This window comes from Hylaeus volcanicus, chromosome 3 (genome assembly GCF_026283585.1).
Source record: "Hylaeus volcanicus isolate JK05 chromosome 3, UHH_iyHylVolc1.0_haploid, whole genome shotgun sequence".
Classification (NCBI taxonomy): domain Eukaryota; kingdom Metazoa; phylum Arthropoda; class Insecta; order Hymenoptera; family Colletidae; genus Hylaeus; species Hylaeus volcanicus.
In genome coordinates, this window is record NC_071978.1 from 680,725 (window position 1) to 698,122 (window position 17,398).

At 42.5% G+C, this 17,398-nt stretch overlaps 2 protein-coding genes across 3 annotated transcripts in view; one reads left to right on the forward strand and one right to left on the reverse strand.

The window, feature by feature from the left end:
- The window catches only part of LOC128874037 (neuroligin-4, X-linked-like), a 126,233-nt gene that overhangs the window by 20,678 nt on the left and 88,157 nt on the right, over nt 1–17,398 (reverse strand). Inside the window, exons 4-5 of one of the 2 annotated variants that reach the window (XM_054118280.1) lie at nt 2,148–2,490; nt 1,385–1,686 (exon numbers count right to left, since the gene is read on the reverse strand). In XM_054118280.1, coding sequence (XP_053974255.1) covers nt 1,385–1,582 — 198 coding nt within the window. In that variant the 5' untranslated portion in view covers nt 1,583–1,686; nt 2,148–2,490. The remainder of the gene's footprint in view (nt 1–1,384; nt 1,687–2,147; nt 2,491–17,398) is intronic. The other variant, XM_054118281.1, reaches the window with a different exon arrangement.
- Nucleotides 5,490–7,939, forward strand: LOC128874039 (AP-1 complex subunit mu-1). Its single transcript, XM_054118284.1, has 2 exons — nt 5,490–5,641; nt 5,977–7,939. Exon 2 carries the CDS (start codon nt 5,994–5,996, stop codon nt 7,260–7,262), a length of 1,269 nt encoding a protein of 422 aa, XP_053974259.1. The 5' UTR covers nt 5,490–5,641; nt 5,977–5,993; the 3' UTR covers nt 7,263–7,939.

Here is a 17,398-nt window from a genome sequence, read left to right on the forward strand (position 1 = left end):
CTCGGTGAATTACTGATCCGCAATTCACCGAAAACGACCGCGCGTTCATCTTTTCGCACGTGTGTTCGTGGGTTTGCTCTTCCTCTTCGCTCCTTTTGTTTTTAAATTTCCGAAAAATGATCATATATCGTCCAACTACAGTGGGAGCTTCTCTATATTCATTCTAGAATAGGATATTTTTTGGTTTAAAATATAAAAGAAAAGGTGCTCGATAAATCGTCAACACTTTAGCAAGGACGATGATCGTTTCATTTTCGTGGCGATACCGGACCTCTTACAGAATCATTCGGCATTCATCGATCCCATGCAGGCGTCGAATTGAAAATATGTATACACCGAACGCAATGCCTGTCGGCTGCCGTAGCGTTTGTCGTAGTAAACGTCAGATCGGCTTCATGTTCGGTGACGACTGGTCGACATCGCGAAAGTGTGACGCGAATATTTCGTTTCTAAACGGTTGCCATGATTTGTCGGCGTCGATATTCGACGCGCGAATTTATGATTTAAGCGTTTAAAATTTATGCCCTTTTATTTGTTCGAACATCATCCTTTTGTATCGTTTCTCTATAAGTCGATTTCTAAACGTACCTTTCGTGCTACGTAACGAAGAGCTGACGATATTCGAAATCCTGATATCGAAATAAAATCGAAGGACAGTATATCTCTGGTGACGTGATCCCTGCATTGAATAAAAAATTCCACGAATTTGCTAAAAGAATGGCGATCGATTGGCCACTATTACACGTTCGAACGAAAATAGAGGAAATTTGTTGGATATCCGTTCTCTCGAATTTTGGGATTCATATATACATACATACATATTTTCAATGTATCGGATACTCAGACTGTACCTAGCAACCATTTCGTTCCATAGCGTCCTCTCCCCGACCCCGCGCTAAAACGGCCGAAATCGATATACTCAAATATTCCATGAATATTCCTTGGCAAGAGATTTTCGAGTGTAACATAACGGCACTTATCAAGAATTATTTATTCCATCGAACACTTGTTCTATGCTTAAAGTACAGTCAATTTCCCCGCGTTGTACGTTACATGTTTCCATATCGCTTTCTCGCAGGATTTAACGCTTTAGCATGCGAATTTTATTCGCTGCTTGATCCTGTTCCCATGACACAATCTGCTCCTCCTCGCGGAGCCTTTGATATTCTGTACATGCACGCATTATGCATTCAGTATGCAAAGTAATCCGAGTGTACGATGGATGCTTGTCGCCTATACTTCTTTCTTTGGAGGTGTTCTACGTTTTTGGGGCAGTAAACGGACTAATTTTTTATGTCGTAACACAGTGTTAGAAAACAGTTTCTATAGATTACCGGTTCGCGAGACTCTTGGTTTAAATATTTTGATTCAAACTTTTACGTACCTGAAGAATCCCTCGTATCTGACCACTCTTAGTCTCCACGTTGCGCGAAGCGTAACGGATCTGCGAGCCTCCACGCGATCCTTCGCAACCGATCAGGACGAAGAGAGCTATGAGGACGAGGCAATCCGTCGTTGATCTGCTCAAGGACCTTGTGGCCAGCGGCCTTTTCCTGGCCGCCGGCTGGCATGGCAACAGCATGACAGCATTTGCTGGCGGCCACCCGAAGCGACGCCACCAGCATAACCGTGGAAGGCGACTTTAGCCACAGCCGAAGATCAGCCTCGAGATCGTCGCGAGTAGCGCTGCAATTGAAAATCATCCTTTAAATTTTTGTTACACTTTATTTCTTCGACACGGTGGCTTTCACGCGTCATGCATGTGTCACGTGTCGGTTCTCGCGAGAGAAGCGTGACAGCGATGATTTTTTATTTCACGTTCGTGTAAACAAATAAAGTACGAGCCATATACCATTTGTTGTCACGTGTGCGTGATACGCTGTTTGGAATACCTCTACGACGGATCACAAATCTATGGTCGAAACGTTGAGCTAAATAAATGTCTGTGCAAATGTTATCCTCGTTTTAACATGAACGCTTTGTAGAGAGCTGAGCTTCCGCGATAAGACTATACTGGAAACTCGTCCCAATTCTCCGTTGCTTCGAACGAGTATACGATAAGGAGCTCGAAGTCATGTTGTTCGACTCGTTCGCGCGCCAAAGGTTCCACGCGCCTCGTAACAACGGAAGATTGCACTTGGGTGTACCTTAGGCGTGCCCATCACCGGAAGGGATGGAAAAGTATTTCCAATCGGGGGGCAGAAACGGCTTCCTTATTCCGTAGGCAATCCAAGGCGTCGCCGACGAATCACTTGGTAACCTCGTTATGCAAAACGATGCCACCGTACTTCCCCGTCGCCACTCTGGCTTCTCAAGTCTTATTCGGGACTGCCGTTCTCTATCGGGGCGCAAGTTCAATTCCACTCAAAACATCTCGTGAATGACAAAACACGGACGACGCTGAAAACCGTTCTGTTTCCAACAGAATTTTACCGATCCGCAACGGTGGCCTGTTCTTGGCGAAGCCGACGCAGCTATTTCTTCCTTCGTCTGAAACCAAGAGAAGCAGAGCGTGAGACCATCGTGTATTGGTGGCGAACAGGGTGGCACGGGACGAACGGTGGAACAACAAGGCGGAGATAACAGCGGAGGCGAAAAGAGGAGCTGAGAGAAGGGATGGCTGATCAGAGGTATACCCCGCGGGGAAGCCAAGTTTCCTCGGAGCAATCAGTGCCTCGCGCCTGCCGTTCCTGCTTCGACCACCTACTACCCCTAACGTCTAAACCAACGGCGATACATCCCCCGCAGTGTTTCTCCCACTCCTTTCTCCGTTTACTTTTTTACTCCCCCTAACGATTTGGGATTCAGGGTAATGCGTTCCGCGCTCTGATTTTCGGGAACCTCTGCTTCTCGTGATGCGGACGTTCGCCATTGGGATAGCGACTCTGCTTCGTTTGATAGTATTTTTTAAAGGTGTTAAGTACGCGCGTCACCGTCGCGAGGACACGGCCAGGATAAATCTTTAACCCTTCGTAATTCCGTGACGCTTAATTCAAACCACGTATCAAACTGAATGAATGGGTTTAGAACTCGACAAATTCAACTCCTCCATTTCTGAATTATGATTTAAAATTTTGTTTGAGTTATTACGTGATATGCTCGATAAGAGTGAAATGCAATTAGAACGAACTTCAAATTTTTAAGTATGCTCTCTCGACTTTGCGTTGCTCGCGTGCTCGCTGAAAGTTTCAGATAAGAGCATACCGATTGGGGTTAGATTTACGTTTAAAGGGAGAATGAATGAAAGCACGGGAACACGATTCGAAACCGTTACTCGTATCGCTAACGAAACGATTTGTCAACTTTATCGTTAATGGATTATCGTTAAACTTCGCGAAAGTTTCACGAACTTTCAGGTGCTGTTTCGCGATAAAAAGTGTTGCGTGATTCGACAGCGTTACTTATTGTTGGTATGAAATGTGCCTACCCCGTGCATAACTATTCGCGGTATCTGTAATTAGTTAAATTTCAATGTTCGAAACTGAAAGGTAAAGGTACGAGACTTACTCTAAGAAACGAGCAGTTTAAAATTAATTACTCTGAAATGTGCTAGTTTTCGTTTAAATGAACCTTTACGCTAGATTCCTTCGACGCTCCCTTCGAGAGGGAAAGCATTTCGACCTGCGATTAGACAGGGGCAAAACATCGACGCAGGTCAACGCGTTTATAACTAAGTCACACGGGGGATGTTCCCTTCCTCCGTCGAGGAATCCAAGTTCCGCTAATTTAATTTCGAATCTCAATTATCGGTCGCGTCGGATTCCCTAGACGGCTCTAACTTTCAGCCCTCCGCGCGCGGATCCCCAAACAGGGGTCAACTCGACCGACAAACGCGTAATACACCCGCGATTCTAGCGCCCCTCGCTCCTGTATTTCGCCACTTTATCTTCGGATTGACGTTTCATCCGCAAAACGGACCGACAGACCGAGAACTGGGAGGATTGCTCTGTGCCTGCGCGGCCATATCGCTCATCGGGGAATAAAACGGAGAATCGAAAGAAACACAACGACGCAAGAGGGTTCCGAATGGAAACAAAGAAGGAAGAGAAATGAGGAAACTGAAACGTTGAAAATTCGAAATTGGTTTGATGGTATCACCGAAAGCTACGGAACGTGATATTTACGACGAACAAGGGAAGGGCAGAGACTAGTAAACTCGTCTAAATTAAAATTTCGAAAAAGGAATCAAAATAAGCAACCAAAATGATAAGTGATTCGAGTAACTTTTCAATTCAATAAACGTCTCGAATAAACCGTTATACGTTGTTTTTATTCGCCGTTTATTATTCGAATGAAGTTTCGCCAATCTCTGGCGGAAGGTGGGAAAAAGTTGCGGGACAGAAAATGCATTCCCCGGTGGCGGAAGAACTCCTACTCCCATCGATGATTTGACTTTATAATCGAGCCAGCATCGTTCAATTACGATGGAATTTCTCACGGAATTTTGCGCAAATAGTGTGTCACGATTCGGGACGAGTCGACAGCGACTAGGGTAAATCTAAATACCTCCCTCGCGAGTAGCTGAGATTTGGCAAGATAAACGATCTCGAAGTTGATGTTTAGTGCGTAGAAAGAAATTTTCTGATATAGAAAAGAAGTTTAAGTAAAGATATTTAAAAGATACGAAATTCCAAAGGACCAGAAAGATCGGTTGACGCTAGTTTCCTTCTCTTTCAATTTTATACCGTAGCCGAACAGCATCGTAAATTACGTTTTAATTAAAATCGAAACGCTCCGATAACCGTACACAGCTTCCGCCAGTGAGAACGTGACAGCTGACAGCCACCACTTTTACACCGCCTTCTCTTTTCTGTTCTCCTTCCGAAGCGTGCAATCAAACGAGGTTCAATCACCCCTGGTTCTTTTATAGACTTTGTAGGGGCGGTGCGTTACACGGAGCGCGTCTATGGATGCGCTTTTGTGTGGTACAATTGCCTACTTCGGTGTACTACACTTTTATTACGTAACACCGATGATCATTGTGCGGCTACGTAACGTTGGAATATCTCCACTACCTCCAAAAATGCCACATTACGATATACATAGGATTCTTTTTTCCAATGGTACATCGCATTAAAAAAGTATAGAAGTTTGCAAGATGGTAACATATGCTACCTTTAGAGCATCATTCTTCGAGATGCAATTAATATGTATATCTTTGAATTCATTGAACATTTGTAATATCAGTTTGCAAAATAAGTAATTCGTCAAAGACATTAATCGTGAGAAATTTTTGTATTTTTTTATTAGAATAAATGTACACCGAATTTTACAATTCGCCAATTCGGTTGTTTCCTTCCTGGATATGATCATTAAATTATCCTTTTTATTGCCGCCATAAAGTCAGGCTAATGTTCAGTTGTAACATTTAAAAAAATGCCTGCTACTAAATATTGCCAGCTAAAACCGTTCGAATGAGGCGAATAGAGGCGGGTCGATATTCAACGCGAAGTTGGCAACGCATGCGCTTCGATTGCGGTTGCCGCGAAGCAACTTCAGTGCAGTCCACAGTGGCAGTCGGACAGCTGGGAGGGGAGGGCCTTTTTGTCAATAAACTCATCTGTGTGTTTTTACCAAAATTAAATTTAGTTCGATGTGAATAACTGAAGAACCAGCGTTCCTCGAGGAATTGGAAGGACATGTAAGTACTTCGATATACAACCAATTTTATCGCCAAAGTACGTTCGGGCATCTAGACGTACACTTTAATGTCAAATTATGTCGTTTATTAATGCGTATTTTGCGTTCATTTATATTTCTGTACCCTGCTTTCACGTTGACGAGTTTCATACGTCATACTTTCTTCTTTTCACTTCGTATTTTCACTTTTGTACTCTTCTCCTAACAACATAACCTCTATCAGGCTTTATCGATTCGTAGAGACTAGTCTGTCGAATAGCTTTGTCCTCCTTTTGGCACATGGTTTTCGTTGCATCGAATCTATTTTGATTTCAAAATGTTTTTTTTTCATTACAGTTTGACACATTTTCAAGATGTCGACATCTGCAATATATATTTTAGATGTGAAGGGAAAGGTGTTGATTTCTCGAAACTATAGAGGAGATATAGAGACAGGTCTTATTGAAAAATTTATGCCTCTTGTAATGGAGCGCGAGGAGGAGGGCAATCTTACTCCGATAATTCAAACTCTTGAATGTACATATGCTTATATAAAGTACAATAATCTTTACATCGTTTCAACTACAAAAAAGAATGCAAACATTTCGTTGGTATTTGTATTCTTGCATAAACTAGTTCAAGTCATGCAAGAATACTTTAAGGAATTGGAGGAGGAAAGTATAAGAGACAATTTTGTCGTCATTTACGAACTGTTAGACGAGTTGATAGATTTTGGTTATCCTCAAACTACGGATAGTAAGATTTTGCAAGAGTATATCACCCAAGAGGGTCATAAACTTGAAATTCAACCACGCATTCCTATGGCTGTGACTAATGCTGTATCTTGGAGATCAGAAGGGATAAAATACCGTAAGAACGAGGTGTTCCTAGATGTAATAGAATCTGTGAATCTTCTTGCAAATGCCAATGGAAATGTATTGAGTTCTGAAATTGTGGGTGCCATTAAAATGAGAGTTTATTTATCTGGAATGCCAGAATTGAGACTCGGTCTGAATGATAAAGTCTTGTTTGAATCTACAGGACGTGGAAAGTCTAAATCTGTCGAATTAGAGGACGTTAAATTTCACCAGTGCGTCCGATTGTCTCGATTTGAAAACGATAGAACGATTTCTTTCATTCCACCCGATGGTGAATTTGAGCTAATGTCTTATAGACTGAACACACACGTAAAACCACTGATATGGATAGAATCCGTAATAGAGCGACATGCTCACAGCAGAGTAGAGTACATGATAAAAGCAAGGTCACAATTTAAAAGGCGCTCTACGGCCAACAACGTAGAAATAGTAATACCAGTACCAAACGACGCAGATTCTCCCAAATTCAAAACCACTATTGGGAGTGTTAAGTATTCTCCGGAACAGAGCGCCATAACTTGGTTTATCAAGTCATTTCCCGGAGGAAAAGAATATTTGATGAGAGCACATTTTGGTTTACCATCCGTGATCGGAGAAGATGTAGAAGGTAAACCGCCGATCCAAGTAAAATTTGAAATTCCCTACTTTACTACATCAGGTATACAAGTGCGTTATTTAAAAATTATCGAAAAGAGTGGGTATCAAGCTTTGCCTTGGGTTCGATATATCACGCAAAACGGAGACTATCAATTGAGGACAAATTAAATGAAAGCAAATTAGCAGAACGCTCTGATAATCGATACAAAAATGTGGAAACTAGTCGGTTTGCTACGCTTAGTATGCTTCCGAACGATAATCTATCTTTATAGCTATTTTCACAGCTGATTGCGATAAATACGAAGATCGTGATGTATAGAGTATAAAAATAGCAATTAGCATTTTCAATATCCGGTAAGGATTTCTCGATATTCGTGCTTGTTTAACAGAATAATTTCGATATAGACTAATTTTAATACATCAGTATAATTTACGCGTAAATCCAAATAATATTTTTAGAGATTTTCGTGTTACGTTTTTTTTTTCGTACGATCATAAATCGTACGAAAGTACGGAGTACTTGATTTGTTTAATGTATGATTCATTGATGCCACGTTACTCTTATGTAGAACGACTAGTATTTTTCGTATACAGGAGCTATATTGTTCATTAAACATTATTCCGATACGAGAAGTTGTAAATATATCGAAACTCATTGTATGTCAACACTTTCATGGAATTGTTAAGAAATTAATAGATGTTGATTGTATTAATTTTAAACTCGAATAGTATTACATCATAATTATTGTATATCGGTATGACAACAGACATAATACTATTATTATTGTATATCAATGTATTAGTAATATAAGATTCGAAAAAGGTGTATTAAATTTTTAACAGAACCAATGTGTACTGTTTTATCCTGATTCACTCCAATTCCTATCTCTCGTCAGAGTCCAGTATCGAAAATGAAATATTTAGTTTCGTTCGCTCGAAGAACTACGCATCTGTTTTTTGAAGCTGGCGCGTTTTGAATATCGATGATCGCATTGTTCAAGTATAGACTTTACCGGAAACTTCTATTCGAACTGTCGAATTTCGTAATTAAACTCATCGAACTACCTCTGGTCTACCCAACTTTGAATTAATCGAATTCTGGAATTCAACGAACCGATGCTTAATTTCGACAAAATTTCGAGTACTTGGAAAGTCAGCTGCCTCGCTGAATTCGAACTTATAGTAAGCAGCTTAACCGAATGGAAGCTATCCTGTAGTTTAGATTAGAGACTCGGACGAAGGGCCAAAGTATCGGTTTAAAATACTTTGGAGCTTCTAAACAAAGTTACAAGCCATCAGTTTCGAGCCCGAAAAAAACGCGTACCCGTTTAAATAGATAGTGGTTGCCGTGGCGTGAAAGTAGAAGTCGCGATTAGGAAAGTGGCTTCGAGTGGAAAATTCAGTTTGATCGTAGCTGGAAGTTTAAAAGTGCTCTTTGAACGCGCGAAAGAGAGTTTATCGCGAATTCGTCGACAGCTTTCGCGAAGATTGCAATCGTAGACGTTGGAGCTGGTTTTCGCGGGAGGCTCGTCGTCGAAAGGGCGGTAAATATTCTACGAGGTGATGTTGAACCGCGAAAGGAGACGGAGACACGGAAACCCGTTTAGATCGAAACGCTGCGAGGCTTTTTTATAAGCGCCACCGCGACACGGTCACGGTATGTAAATTTCCAAGGGGCGCGCGCGCACACTGGCTCGCAATAATTTTATGGAAATTGGTGGTCCTGCAAGGAATTTCGAGCGCTCGAGGGAAACGCATCGACCGAAGAACGTGCAAGCGTATCGGAAAAGGATGAGAAAGGGGGTCGTCGGATGCCCTGACCAGAATAGCCTATTCTCATTCATACTGGGGAAAGAGGCGAACTATTTATATTTATCCGGTGTCCTTTTTCAGCGTATTTTTCCCTTGTTTATATTTCCGTCGCTGTGTTCGCAACGCGAAACTAGTTTCGTACGTGATGGCGCATTACAAATTAGATACGCCGTTGGGGGTAGATAACGAACCTAGCTCGGAAGAAATAGTCGCTGTTACGGTAGTCAGAGATAAAACACTTTTGAATCATTTTTGAAAGTCTCGCTTGGTTTATCGGCCTCGCGAGAATTGTAGTTCCGTAATCTTACGCGTGTAACTTAGCAGAAACTAATTTCAATAATTACGCGATTTTTTATGTCTGAGTATCGAAACCAACGAAACGGGATATTTTAAATCTGCTAGACGCATGCGTACAATTGGATCAGGGCACATAGGTACACAGAGTGTTTCATAATAGAAGCTGCAATATTGGACAATGTGGCTGTGCGAGAAAGAGTAAATTGGAAGTGTAAATTACAATTTTTTCACGCGAGAGTTTGTTTTTTGTTAAAACGATTTCAAAAACGCGCAGCTAGGTAAGCACAGTAACCGAGTTTCACGAGTCTCTCCACGCGTGTCAAATAAAATGTCCTGACATCTTTTTTTAAGTAGATCAAATTATTCTCGTGAAAGTTTGATTTACGTTTGCAACAGATAAATGTGATTTACGCGCGATGTCGCTAAGAGTCTTCAAATCTTATTGCCGAGTAAATCGTCAGGTTGGCCAAGCTAACATAATTCTCGATAAAGATAATAAATATTCGAGAAGTGTCGGCTATTTCCTTTTTCTCCTTTCCTTCTTCGCCATGCGTCTGGAATTTATGTGTATCAATTCGCGGCAACGGCCACTACATCGGCGGGTATTTACGATAATGCATTTATCCGAAATTCCCGTCGATGGGGATGCGTTTATACGTATACGTTGCAGTCTTCGGGGCTGAGATCTGATCAATAGAGGTCAATGTATCCTCTGGAAGTTCTGCGCGGGACCCAAGAGCAATTTTCAGGTTATCGGATCGCGCGGAGATGCTTGAAAATCTGTATGTGTACATATAATATATACAGGGGCAGAAAATTCTTTATCATCACCGGAAAAGTAATTTATAGTTACAAGCCTTTATCGTGGCGTAGAGGTGTATTGATAGATGCGTGCTATAAATTGCGTTATGCTTTCTTTGCAACGACGCTCCCGATTTTCAGAGAACGGTTCGATATTTCCCTCTAGCCGTTGTAATTAACAAAATCGAAAGCAGTTTGTCGTGCGCGTGCACGAAAGCTTTTCAAATTAATGTTATCAAGTTTGATCGGTTTCCTCGTACACGGTAGCCTTTGAACAATGTATTAAAACAAAAACCGAGTGAAAAATCGGTTAAATCAACGACCGCTGGAAGCAACGTTCTTCCCTTTATCGTTCACGCGATTCGCCGAGGGCGCAGGTCCCACGGTTTCCACGAGACCGTGCCGCAATTTCGCAGATTTGTCTTCTGCACGTCGTGTTCCGCTAATAGAAAAAGCAAATTTACCGCTGCGTCGAGGAAATCTGACTCGAAAAGGGTGGTCGAGGAGTAATGGAGATGCACGCTAGTCCTTGGCCAATTCCTCTGGTTCCCGTTTTCCTAGCAGCTTCGGTTTCGATCGACCATCGCCCCGTGGATCCGAGAAATTCGAGCGGAGGCCGATTTAAAAAAGTTGCTGCCGAGATTCTGTCGCGAAATCCATGGAAGACATCTCGCCGTCTCTGCCGCAGGATATTAAAACTTCGCCGTGAAATATATAGCGGCTGTCAACTCGACTGGATACGTCTTAGAGTATACTTAAAGTATACGCGGGAGAAACGTATCCCAAGTTTTTCGTCTCGGAGATTTGGCCGTCGTCGCATCCGAATTACCCGTTTGTCAAAATTTTAAACGACATCCCAAGCTTTCACGGCCTGGCCTCTCGAGAATTTCAGGCTGTTTACGGCATTCTTCGAGGCTTCGATTTATTCAACGTTTTACAAACGTCTAATCTTTCATTGGTCTACATCGGAAGATTAAACGAGACGGGTCGTTGGATGTCTTACTTCAAAGTCAAAAGCGGGTAATATCGTTGCGAGTACCTTCAAATATTAATCTAATGGAATATCCCAAGAGAATAACCGAAGCGTTGAACAAAGTGTGGTTTTCGCCTAGATAGATCTATTGGAATATATCAGAACGCAGTACCAAGATATTAAAAGTAACGAGCAAGAAAGATTTAGGTACAGTCTTGTTTAATTTCAATAAGATCCGAATCGGGAAGACAAACATTTCAAATGCTACGTGTAGCTAATTGGATTTTAATCTAGACTCGAGCGGAAAGTAAATGTTGAAACGACCACACGTTTAATGAAACAAAGAATTACATGGGACAATTTTCTCTGAACGCGTTTAACGCCGTAAAGGGATTCGTGTCGAATTAAACGGTCGTGTTTGCGAAAATTCAAATGAATAAATATGGCAACGTCGCGAAACCAACCCGGGGCACACTAATTTCGGTTCTGAATTTCACTTAGGCGAAGGGTAAATCGCGCGAAGCGACGTCAAACGATGTCGCTAATTCCCGTGCTTCATTGAATTACAGAAATATGAATCGTAAAAGCCGGAATAACTTCCAGGCTGTCTGGTATACATACTCGCGGAAATACGTTCCGGAGGAGTTTGCCGTGTGTAATTCAACTCGAGTTTATGTTCCTTGTGTACAAAGTGTTTGCGTCAAGTTACACCGTAGAAATACTCCGTTATGAATCTCGAAAGTTATCCGCTTCCGGGCGGAAGTGCACACCGCGCATACGTTTGCGAGCCGTATACGTGACGTGTGGTTGCGTTTTGCGGATCTAAAACTGTCAAAACTTCGTCCGACTATTCGCCGTTTATTTGCTTTTGTATTACCGCGTTCCGTTACGAAGACAGCGGAAGCTATTCTTCACTCCTGCGTTGAAAAAGGAACGAAAGAAGAGCGAGCCTGGAATGAGATTTACGACAATCCATGAGTATTGATTTCGCGGAAATTCCGCGCGACTAAAATTGTTTCGGTTGCTAGTAATATCGTTATTTGGCGAATAATTCGCATGGAGGGACCGCGATGTTGATTTTCGTGTAGACCGTTGGATAAATTTTCCTATCAACGCGCGTACAGAATTTCAAGGATTTCGCGCGCGGTTAACGGATTCGTTTAATCCGTTTCAAGCGAGTTCGGTTTGAAAGAAAATTTAACAAACTGGGACACCGGAGAATATCAAAGCGTCAGACAGGGCGTGAATTAAGCGACGTGTACGTTTTACGGGGACGCGTCCTTGAGGGACACGTTTCGTTTGGTAAATGCGCCGCTACGGCCGCGATAAATAAACGTATAAGTTTAAGTTTCAAACAGCGGCCTGAAACGCGGTTACCAGCCGCGGAATGAAAGAAATTTATGCATGCGTGCTTGGGCGTGTAAAATCGGAGAAAAAGCGGGCTGCGCGCGGTTCTGCTTTTCCAGCAAGATTCTGAATTACGGCCGTTTCCCCGAAAAAACCTGCCCTTTCGTTGCCGTGACTTACGGAGAAAACGAGACCGCCTTGAAAGCGCTCGAAAAATACGCCTTTCCCGCCCCTTTATCAAGTACTGCCAAGGAAAATGAACTCTCTAATTTTCTGCCACTCGATTACGGAGAGATCCGCCGAAAAGCCAGTTTCCATTCAACCTGCGCTTCCGAGAGTACAATCGTGCGAATTTTCCTATTCTAGTTTCGAGCTTGTTTTCAATCCGTGAACAAGACAAATGTACAAACAAAGAATTACATGGGACAATTTTCTCTGAACACGTTTAACGCTGTAAAGGGATTCGTGTCGAATTAAACGGTCGTGTTTGCGAAAATTCAAATGAATAAATATGGCAACGTCGCGTTTCTTTCGAGCCGTGATTTCATTCCCTCGAACCGTTCTATGTCAACGACGAAAAATGTTTTTTTATTCGAGAGTGAACCCCCTCTACACGTATACAATGTTTTCAAATTTTTCCGAATTTCTCGACTTCTTTGACACCTCGCTTGCACGCCACACCTTACGGATAGTCAAAATCGATTTCTTCGAGAACAAAGCGTGCCACTGTATAGCGTTAGTCTACATTTTCGATTTACTTTCGCCCAAAGAATCGCCCAATTTCCGCCCCTGTTTTCCCTAATATTCGCCAACTGTTCGATCGAAGCCACGAAACGGCGAGGGTAGTTTTGCTCGCGATAAAAACGCAGTCGCAGCCTCCCCCTGAAACGAGATTCCGAATCGCAGGATATTCGTGGAAAAACCAGCCGTTTACCAGAGTCATTTAGGAAAAGGCGAGGCCGCAAGTGGCGCACCTCGTTGATTTATCTTCGAGAAAAAAAAGAAAGGAGTCGGAGAGATGGGTGTTAAGCTTCCACGATAGAGGGTCGTGTGTCTGGTCTCGAGGGGCGACAAGAGTGACAAAACGCCACCCCACTGGGAAGACCGCGGGATCCGTCACTGGCTTCGGGCCAATCGGGGTTCCTTGTTTTCGCTCCCTGACTTCGACATCTGATTGCAAATTACATTCTCCGAGGCGACGCTACGAGTTGGTTGTCCCTCTATCCTCTTAAAAGATCGATGTTCCCCGGGGAGCTTCGTTTTTCTTCGTGAACCGCACTCGCACGAAATAATTTCGAATGCATTTCTCACCACCAGACTACTCATTCCACGATCCCACGCAATTTTACTTCATCTATTTGTTTATCAGTGTGGAGGACGTAAGCTCGCAAGGGTGCTATAAACACAGTTCTAATTGGGCGTTTGCTAGTACTGGGATTTATATTGCGTCGAATCAAAGAACGAGCATAAATGATAAATATCGCGAACACTGTACGCATTAAGAGATAGAGGATTGGTTTTGCCGGTATCGTTTTAACACCGCAAAGCGTTATCGCGGTCCGTTCTCTATCCTTTGTCGAACGTAAATACCGAGAAACGTTATGTATAAATATTTCCTGCCGTTTCTCTTGCTAATGAGAACACCGAAACGTATACCTAGACACCGTGAAACACCGTGAAAGCTATCTGAAACGGCGGCTTTTCAGAGTCGCGTACACAACCTGCGCGGCAATTGCAGCAGAGTTTTGTCGGCTCCATAACGTCGGAATCTGGGAAATGTACGTGCCGTCCGCGTCAGTGCGATCATAATGTCGCTTGCACGGTAAGATCGAAAAGTCGATTGTTTCGAGGGTTATACGTTCGTTCGAAATAGCGTGCCCTGTTTAATGAAATAATTGAATATTTGGAAACTGGGCGAAACGGAGCCGTAGCCCTCGCGGTGCTGGACCAGCTCTCTCATCGCGACAGAACCACGGACATTGGGAAATGCAAATAGAGAGTAGTTTGGAGACGACGGTGTCCCTTCGACGTTAAGCTCGGGGGGGTTAATGCATTCGAGTATCGCGGTGGTGGCGTACGCGCGTATGCAAATACACGGCAAAGAGGTCGAGCGCACAACACGCGGAACGCGGTAATGTCAATCCCTTGATTGTCGACGTTCCGACGCGCGTTATGCAGATAAATACGACACAACGACGCCCACCGGGCACGGCAATATTGCAAATTATACGAGCAGATAATCATTTCCGACGGCGTCGTAACAAATGGACGCACCGGAACGACGTCATTTCTAAAAGCTCCTCAACGTTTCGTTCGGAGCCATCGGATGCCGGAGCTTTACGGACCGTCTGGTGTAAAATTCAATATTTCGTCTGTCGAGGGTTCTCGCGAGCTTATATTGTACAAAATGTAGAGTCAACGTGCAACGTCTATACGTATTTCAAGCTGTAGCTGAGTAATGGAAAGAATCTGAGTCTTGCAGTTAAAGTATCATCAAATTCAAAATGGAATATTTAAGCGATATTTTTAACCACGTCATCGCTCGGTGAATCTAATAAAGGTTGCAACGCTGAAAGCATTCATTTATTTCCATTACCGTCACGGTCGATTAGTGGAAATTCCATCCAGGCCCGGTTAGTTATTACAGGTATGCTGCCAGATAATCGAACTTCAGATAAATGCAGCTCCAGCCTGCTATGTACGTCCCGTGTATATTTGCATGTGTGTAAACGCCGACAAATTACCTACGCCCGAATAATGTGTCGGTCCACGTTAAACATGGGAATTGCGGTGGGATCTAGCTTGCACTAAATTTGCTAATAACCATCACTATTCTATCGACACTTCGATTTATCGTCCGATGCATTTATTCTTTTGCTGCCAAAAAGATTAGAGTAGATGTACGGAGAGCTCGATCGAAAGTTTTATATCCTAGATATTTTCGGATAGCCTCGTTTTCGATCGTAGGAATGTGATCTTTTGCGTGATCGACGTGTCGTAACAGATTTGCGACCAAGTTCCACGAGAAAATTTGTTCCGTGAACGCATCATCAGAGGCACTCGGAAGCGGCGGTAATTAAATAGAGCGACGCAGCCAGGACTTTGCACGAAAGGTTGTAGCTTACAGCTCGCATAGGGTCGACGAACCGCGTTGCTTTCTGTGCACTTGAATGCATTAGCTCAGCTTAAAGTTGAGACGACGACGACGACGACGACGACGACGTCTCTTTGCATTTGCATTTACTGCGGTGCCCACACGCATTTGCATTTAGTTACGAATCATTGGCGCACGCCTCGGCGAACCACAAAGATCTTGTCGGTCTCGATAAGCCTACGAGCACGCGTGCACGAAAATATTAACCGCGAAATCAATGTTTCTCGCGACGAAACAAATGTTCGCATTACGCCGATTACGATCAAAACTCACTCACTCTTTGTTTTAACATTGCCCACTCGTTGCCAACTCGACGTAACAAACATCAGAAGCGATGTTAAAAAATTGGCAAGTTACACGTCGAAGCTAGTATGCACTATTCAAGCGCGAACTTGTTTTCAACTTTACCGCGTCTAGGTTGAACCTTAAATCAGTTCTCGTTACCATCATCAAACGAGGAATACTCGAAATGTTTCTCGAGCGAGAACGCTAAATCCAATTTGTTTAAAATAATGAGACCGGAATAAATTTTCCGTTCCGATGTTCCGACGTATATTTGCATCAATTTCTTGCCAACGAAGACCAGATTGGCTTTAATATCGATAAATAGTCGCTCGAAGATATTTCGTATTACTTTTGCATTCGAACATCTACGAATAAGTTGGTTGTGAAAGTATAATATACTGAAATTATAATTATTTTTACAGTTTTCCACGGAGAAACTTTTTTTCAGAGAGTAACTTACCTATTTTTAGTATATTTTCCTTCCATTTACGCCAATTGTACGCCCACAGTTTGAGTAGAGGGTGGTTACACGAATAATCAATTCTGTAAGATGTTTCGGTATCCCGTCTGTGTTTGTTCTATAAATAGAACGAATGTACCTTTCTAAATGGAAGCGCAATCACCGTCTATAAAAGGTTATTCTTATGCTTTGCTACTGCTGTTTGGCTTTCATTAATTTCGTACATTTTCAGCAAAGACATTTTAGTAGGTGTCTCTCGAGCTGACGGGAGCGATTTTATGCTGTTTATTTTGAACGAGGAGAGATCGTATTATTAAGGCGTCAACTCGAGCCATCGTGTTTGATGTAAAAGCTGCTTAAAATATAAAATAATAAATAGAGGTTCACGCCTTCCGTTCTATTGTAGAATTAAATCCCTGTTTTTAATTAAATTAATTGAAACATTTCAAGACGTAGGTCCTTCTTTACACGTCGAAAAATAAAGGGAAAAGAAATGAAACGTAGAAATTTCTTCCGTCTTCGTGTGATCGTACCAGGGTCTAAATTAAAACATAACAATTATCTTCAACGAAGCAATCGTTTTTTGTCATTTCAATATCGAGTTTATTCAGAATCGAGTTTAGTCTCAATCGGGAATTTTCATTTCGATCCTTTGATCGTAAATCTATGCCGTTCGTTCTCTCTATCTCTCTCCTTTCAATAATTTCAAGGAAATGATGCTTTTTAATATCGGACGACGCGCGGCTGTATTCGAGAAGAGACTTTCCATTTCCAGTCGTGTCGCGAATGCTTCCAAGACGGCTTCGAATGTAACGCGACATTAATAACATTTCACTCGACCGAAGAAAGGGATTCGAGATGTCACGTCGCCAATATCTGTCCTTCGATTTCTAAATATCTGTCACGGCTGCGCTCTGAAGTAGCCTGGAACTTGTACAGAATTATACTTTTAAATGTTTAAAGTCGTCCAAGGGTCCATTTCAAAAAGTACACCACGAAATGCTTTCATCGTCATTTAGGCTTTTGATTATATATAATTTAATTTCACAGTACGTATAATTTACCGCTGTCTTCTTTTCCGTCGGAAACGAACGAAATTGTTCGTATGGGGAAAATGATGTCCTTTGAGTTGAAAGGAAGATTCATTCTAGCATGCTTTGAACGTTAATCCGCTT

Excerpts from the sequence above, each read along its gene's own strand:
- LOC128874039 (XM_054118284.1), top strand. The coding sequence starts at position 5,994 with ATGTCGACATCTGCAATATATATTTTAGATGTGAAGGGAAAGGTGTTG.